Source organism: Macrobrachium nipponense, chromosome 43 (genome assembly GCF_015104395.2).
Source record: "Macrobrachium nipponense isolate FS-2020 chromosome 43, ASM1510439v2, whole genome shotgun sequence".
Taxonomy (NCBI): Eukaryota; Metazoa; Arthropoda; class Malacostraca; order Decapoda; family Palaemonidae; genus Macrobrachium; species Macrobrachium nipponense.
Window position 1 is genome coordinate 33,994,641 of NC_061104.1, and position 7,500 is coordinate 34,002,140.

At 34.7% G+C, this 7,500-nt stretch overlaps 1 protein-coding gene across 3 annotated transcripts in view; it reads right to left on the bottom strand.

Moving 5' to 3' along the window:
* Positions 1-7,500, bottom strand: part of LOC135213640 (facilitated trehalose transporter Tret1-like) — a 26,702-nt gene that overhangs the window by 2,385 nt on the left and 16,817 nt on the right. For 2 of the 3 annotated variants that reach the window (XM_064247680.1, XM_064247679.1), the window contains 3 exons: positions 6,770-6,902; positions 6,203-6,411; positions 5,238-6,053 (listed from right to left, as the gene is read on the bottom strand). In XM_064247680.1, the coding sequence (XP_064103750.1) occupies positions 5,238-6,053; positions 6,203-6,411; positions 6,770-6,902 (1,158 nt within the window). The remainder of the gene's footprint in view (positions 1-5,237; positions 6,054-6,202; positions 6,412-6,769; positions 6,903-7,500) is intronic. The other variant, XM_064247681.1, reaches the window with a different exon arrangement.

The window sequence follows — 7,500 nt, forward strand, 5'->3', positions numbered from 1 at the left end:
TGGTTTATTTATATATGATTTCATATCGTCAATGTACATATTTTATATAATAAACCTTTAAACTTTCCTTACTGAGTATTGTTACCATTATTATAATAAATTATTAACATTATTTTCCAGCTTTGGTCACTCTGACATGATAGTATTGTATGCTGTAGTACTGATCACGTTTCTAATTTTTAGTATGAACTTACTCCCACCTTGCAAACTGAGGGAAACCTTGCACGTCCAGAAAACGTTTTGAAAGTAGCAGTAGTAGTCTTAGGAGCAATGAAACCAGTATTGTATAGATAAAAAAAAAAAAAGCGAGAAAGATCTTGTTAAGATCTATGCTGCCGTAACTGTCAAGCCACTGAAGCAAGTTTTGATTTCTCTAGAACTGAAGGCCAACGAACACAAGCTATTTTGTGGAAAGCTTGACTGAGGCGACAACACAGACTCACCACACTGTTTGCTCACAAAGAATTGAGCCAAAAATTCTGACTTTTGTTTAGGACTATATACGGCAGTTCTGCCAGCTCCTAAAAGAAGGGGTACGCTAGGATCGATTCCAAAGAGTGGTGACTTAAGACCTTCTATGAAAAATCGGAAAGAAAAAAAAGAAGTGCCCTCAAACAACCTTTGTTTGCCACATTTTATTGGATTTGAGGCTCTAAAACATTTGTTAAAATTGTTTAATACAAATGTATCTTTCACCTATAAAAACGTAAAAAAACAAGCTTATAAAAATAGCCCCGAAAAGGCAGCAATATTATTTACAAAATTCCATGTATGGATTATCATTTATTTTACTTAGGTCAGACTAGTAAAGAACTGAACACCAGATTGAAACAACACATACAGCAAGAACAGGTCAGACAAATAATACTTTATTTTTAAATTTAAGTGACAAGTCCCACAGAATACATTGGACGCAAAGCCAAATATTGTCATGTTGTAACGAAACTATTTCAAGGAACTTGTTAGAATCTGTTTTGATTCAGTTAACCTGGGTGAATAATAATTTTAATGTAAGTCAAGGATTATTTTCTTTTGACCTGGTCATAAAACATATGTTCCAGAAGGAACTGAAGGATCGAATAAAGAGAATTACTAATAAGTAGATTTCGATTTTAATCTGTTGACCGTTCTGTGACCTCCCGAACTTTTTGTATTCCGTTATGACTTTTACCCACCATTTATATAGACCCTTGCTTCTGTATATCTTTGGTTGCTGTAACCATGTCTTGGTAATAAGACGAAAGTACTTAGCATCTCCAGTGTTTCAATTTCCCTTCGTGGCTATAGCATTGTTTGTTTAATTATCACCTTTTTTTTTATTTCTTCGTGATTTAAAATCAAACATATATATATATATATATATATATATATATATATATATATATATATATATATATATATATTATATATATATATATATGTTGTTACTTTCGTAACGTATAACTTCCTCAGTATTATATGTAATGTTGTAAAGTGTCTGTAATGTGTTCAGATTCCATATGTTCAGAATTCGCAAAAGTATAATTTAAAGTTAAGAAAGAACAAGAGTGAAAAGAGAGATCTTTATTTTGAAAGCTGACGTATCATTCATCACGTGAAGCCGCGTAATTTTTTTTTTTCTTTTTTTAAGCAGCCAGTTGTATGATGCACATGACTGTCTTGAACGAGTCATGTCCAGAAACCACATGAAGATTGCATCATCTTTTGTAGGACCGTTCTAAACCTTTCGCTGAAACGTTTGCCTTAAATACATGGTCTTTCATTTCATTTTAGTAATTACAGATTCTTTTATTGTGAAACTGTTTAATATTACTGATAAATTAATTCTTATCTCTCTTGGTTTGTCAAAAGAGAATTTATTGTTATGTAAGTAATTTAATTGGGAGATAAGATCAGTGTACCTGACCCAAAACCATCTGTGACGTCATTGTCACAGACGTGACGAAACTTGATTCTTGTAACCATATTTTGATAGTTATATCTTTCATGTTAAGAGAATTTTATGTTCTGAAGCCGTGAAATAATAAAGATTATTTATATCTGTAATTCACCCTTCCCTCTATTTCCCTTTTTGAAAGAGAATTATTAAGAATATAGCTGTGCCTAGTTCCAAAATACTTTTGCCCAGCTATTTTGGGACCACGATATCTAGTTAATCCGTAGTTCCCATAGAAGAGAGATTCATTCTGAGGCAAATAACTGTGTTGTAAAAAGATGCTAAGGCTCTCTTGCACTCTCTCTCTCTCTCCCAACCAAGAGAAATTTTGATTTTTACATTGACATAAAGATTTTGTACTTAATGGTCACTCGTAACTTTTAGATTTATTTAATTTCTTAATAGCATAGTGTTTATTTGTGGAATCTGAACAGACAGCGTAAACATGTTTTTGTAACAGCGCCAGTGAGAGCTAGTGAATTTGGAAGATTCAGCAAAAAAGGCAGAAATCTGGTACCAGATAACATATTACTACATGTTTTATGTGCACTTAGAAATATATTTACAGTGCTTAAGTGAAATTATTCCATTGCAAATTTTTGCCTTCTATATTTAATTCTTTTGAAGTGTTTATTTTATGTTCTGTTTGATTAATGTTTTCTTGCTGTTTTTGCAATTTTAGTACTTTTCCACATTTTTCTGATTACTTATTTTGCATTCACAATTTGTTTGATTAACATGATTTAGTATTGCATACTTGATTTAATTTAACACTTGTGAATTAATTTGCATATACTTAGAATTCTTTTCAAATTTTAGTTGCAGTGTAAGTTTCAGTTTTACTTGAATAATTTAATTTTTTAATTAATTAATTTTCTTGATCAATTAATTTTGATTTAATCTTGTTTGAAATTATAATTTATTCAAGAATTAATTAAATTTTGGGTTTTACCAGGTAATGGTAAATTTCCGAGATTGTGAATTTTACTTATAAATTTTGAATTTAAAAATAAATCGTTTTGTATTTAAAATTTGTATCATAGTGTTTCATTTATAGTGGTAATTGTGCTATTTTCCTTCAATTTTATTGAAATGAATTAGAACCACGGAAATACTTAGACTTTTAAAGTTGTTGATGGAGATGCCCTTTAATTAATTTAATCTCATGTATGATTATCTCACACTTGTTTTAATGAACTTCTTCTGGTTTCTTGCATGATCAATAAGTTGATTGGTAAGTGTAATGACCAGATATTTGGATGCTTCGTCATAGGTTTAATTGGTGCCCAGAGACCTGGGAAAACAGATCACATATTATCACTCTGGTTTATGATTTATACTGGTAGTGTTAGTGATATATTGATAGGAGAGTGACCATATAGTTGTTTTTTGCATTTTATTGTATCGAATTGTTGGTTGACTAACTTAGAGAAAATGGCTCTGTTCGATGTTCAGGAATTTTTAGCAGCTCCTTCCATCCAAGAGTTATCTGAATCCACATGTGGTGATCATGTGTCTAGTAGTATGTTAAAGGCACAAATAAGGTGCCTTGCAATGAAAGCATTAATAGAATAACTGATGAAATGAGTTAGAATTAGTTCAAGAGTTGTTAAATGTAGCACAGGCTGATCTTATAAATAATCAAGAAGAAAAGAAAGAGAAAAGTGATACAGAGATAGAGCTTAGATGCATAGAAGCAGAAGAAAATTTGATTATGCTAAAGATGCAGGCTGAAAGAGAGAGAATGCAGGCTGAAAGAGAGAGAAAAGACAGAGAGAAAAGAGAAAGAAGAGAAAGAGAAGAAGAAAAAGCAGCAGAAGAGGAAAGAGAAAGTATAAGGTTTGAAATGGAGATGGAATTGATAAGAGCTAGATCCACATTACCTGTAACACCGTCTAACCCTACCCAAGGTAATCAAGACCCTATATTTGATGAGGTAAAAGTGCAGAAGCCAATCCCTAAGTTTACTGAAGGAGCTCCAGATGAGTTCTTTGAACACTTTGAAAAAGTGGCTTCAGGTATGGGATGTTGATAAAGGTCTACATTGGTAAAGGGAGACATGCTTATTTAGCCTTAACAGCTGATCAGTGTAAAGAGTACAAGGTACTTAAACACAATGTACTACAAGTCTACCAGATGACTCCAGAGTATTACAATGAAAGATTCAGAACTTTAAGAAAAGATGAAAGGGTAACTTTCTTGGATTATGCTTACAAAGTTAGAAGGTGTTTTAAACGATGGTTGGAGGCAGCTAAAGTAAAAACTTTTGAAGATTTAGGGGAATTAGTTGTTCTTGAACAATATCTTAAAAGAGAGGTAGGTTAGGAAACTTGACAAGGCTGCTACACTGAGTGAAGACTATAATATAATCAGTAGCAAAAGGAACTATGTCAAGTACCAGAATCGGCAATGCACAGGCTATAAGTCTCATCCAAATTTCAGGAACAAATTTATTAATTGGAAAACTACAAGTAATAATACCAAGATAACGCAAGGTAATTCCCCTCAGCAAGGTAATGTGAAATCATCATCCAATTTTCAAGACAATTGCAGAAACCTAATGTTGTTTGCTTCAAGTGTGGAAGAGCAGGACACTTCAATTGGGAGTGTTATCAGACACGTCAGCAGTCAAAGCCAGTTGGTCAAGTAGTGAAAGGTGACCAGATGAAACAAACTACAAAGATGATAACCAAGGATAACTTCTGACATTATGCATGTTGTAAAGTCATTTTATGTAACATGGCACCTGTTTTAAGATATCTGCAAAACCTATAAAAAGATCTCCAAAACGCCTCAGGGACATTAATCTATAGTTTTAATGAGTCATGTGCATTAAACAGCAAATGACAGTTGTTCATTTCATATCAATTTGTGTGTAAATGAGGATGGTGGCTATGTTGAAAGTGAAGTATGCCTAAAAGTGCCACATCTGTTGGTCATTGTAAAGCACAATCTCTATTATTTTTATCATTACTCTCAACATTATTACTATTACTAATGATTGTAACCTCCCGGTTAGAACAAGCCAAAAGATCATTAATTTGTCGAGCAAGCAGCCTAAAAATGGACGTTCATAATGTGAAAAACCATTATGCAAATCGAAGAGAATAACAGACAGAATTAAATCAGCAAACAGATAAGCATATCCACAAAGCAACACAAACATAAGTCAAAATGGCTAAAGTAATGGTGTGAGACATTTCAAAATGGTGTTATTGCACTCCTCCTACTTAAAAAGACACGATATCACCAAAATCTTAAATCTAAAAACACAAGTACCGTAGAACTGAAATAGCCTTACCTGTAAAATAGTGACATTAAGCAACCTATTGTAGAATATGCTTGCTGAATTTGCTGTCGATCTGATAGTGGTATTGAAGAGCTCGGTAGACAAAAGCCACGGCACAGCTCGGCATCCCAGGCAAAATCCAGCAATGGCTATCAGAATAGTGACCAAGGGTACGCAGGAGGGCCACTGTATTTCATACACATTGCTCATCAGGTAGTAAAATCCCAGTATAGTATTTGCTAGGCCGATAGTACAAGTTGATACAATGATCAATGGACGACGGCCAAGCCGGTCTACAGCCATCAGGCACAAAAATGTGAAAATTATTTGTATGATACCTGTGCTAACAACAGCCATGCGGTGGTTCTCCACGCCAGCTGAGATGAAGATCAAACCGGTGAACACAACGAGAATATTCCCTCCACTCACTTGTTGCAAGGTAGCCATAAACAGAGAGATCAAGAAAGGCCACCTGGTGCGGGGCCTCCACAGCTCACGGTATTCTACTTTCCTGCCAACAGAAGTGATCTTGGCCTCCATTTCCTCTAGTTCTGATGTGAAGTCATACCTCGGTCCCCTTAGCCACCTAAGGGATGCTTTGCATTCCCTCATTTTGCCTTTCAAGAGATACCAGTAAGGGGATTCTGGTACCACCCATAGCACTATGAACATCAAGATTATAGGTATAGAACATATGTAACAGCTGACACGCCAGGAGAAGAATGCCCCAGCCATGTAGGACAACACAATACCAAATGTGATGAACAGTGAGGGCATTAAACCCAAGCTGCCTCTTAATCTGGCTTCTGGTACTTCACTGCAGTACACCTGCAAAAGACAAAGTATATCAAATGTTACAAATATAATAAAGAAATATATATTACTTTAGGAAACTGCATTTTGCATTTGTTTAATGCAAAAAAGATGGAATATGTTACCAAAATTAAAACAAAATTTTAACTAAGCACGGTACTTACCGGTGATGCACAATACAAGAACGCAGTAGCAGTGCCACATATCATCCTCCCAAGTAAAATAACTGTTGTATTTGAGGCTAGAGCTATTGTCAGCCATCCTGCCAACAAAAATGGAGCCACAACAATAATTGTCGTACGTCGACCTATAAGGTCCATAACTCTCCCAGCGAATATGCTTCCCAACATACATCCGACTGAGATGATGCTTGCTGTTAAGAGATAAAACATCCATGAACATCAGCAACATCTCTTTTTTTATAGTATTTTCCAAGGTACATTAAGCTTCCCTACTCTGGAAATTTTCAAAATGATCTACAACTTTTGAAACTCTTCTGATTTTATTTTCCCTAGACTTCAAGGGGCAAGGCTGTTCTTATATCTTCAAGATAAGTTTACATACAACCCTTAAAAAAAGGAGGGAGAAGGATCTAGAGAGGAAGCAGTTGCAGACCTGCCCTCTTAAAGAATGACAAGTTGCTGAAAGTTAGAATAGAACAAAATGAGGAAGAACGTTAAAATGAATGGATATTATCAATGTATTCCTACGGCACCTCATTCAATGCCTACCCATCCACGCTATGTCGGCTGTCGTCAAGACAATGGTTGGGTCTTCTTTCATAGATGGCAAGGCAGCTGCTGTCCACCCGTTAACAGCACCGGCTGAGAGATTGCTCAGAGAGACGGCCAGACAAGCGAAGAGCTGTGTTAAAAATGAAACTTCAAAATTCATGTAGCTTTCAGTTGAGATTTGTGACATTTTTTAATAACATCGTAATTTCTGTGGAGACTGTCGTTATATTATGAATTGTATTGCCATTATCTTATTATCTGTACAAAGATGCAATTATAACCTAGAATTTCCTCAAAGGTCCGGGAGCTGCAAATTTCTGTTTTCATAACTATCCGACAATAATTCTCGTTAGATGTCTTTAATTTATGATCAACATATGCTGAAGTGTAGAGTATTTCTATACATTAGAACTTTTATAATAAAAAAAAATCTTGGAATAACCTTTGTTTAGAATAAAATCTTATTCATTCTTTGGCTCAAACCCCATCACTTTACAAAATTCCACTGAAGTAAGTCGGTAATCTTAGCATCTTTTCTTAACAAGCACGACGCATACAGATGCACAAACTGTCAGTAATGTAAATTAAAACAGATCATTAGGCAGCAGTTAGTTTTAGAATGCGGAACATCTGCAACCCGCAGCATCGTTTAAAAATGGCTCAATGACATGGTAAGAAAAGTCACACTATAGCGATACGATAACTCGTTACATAATGTTTACTAACGC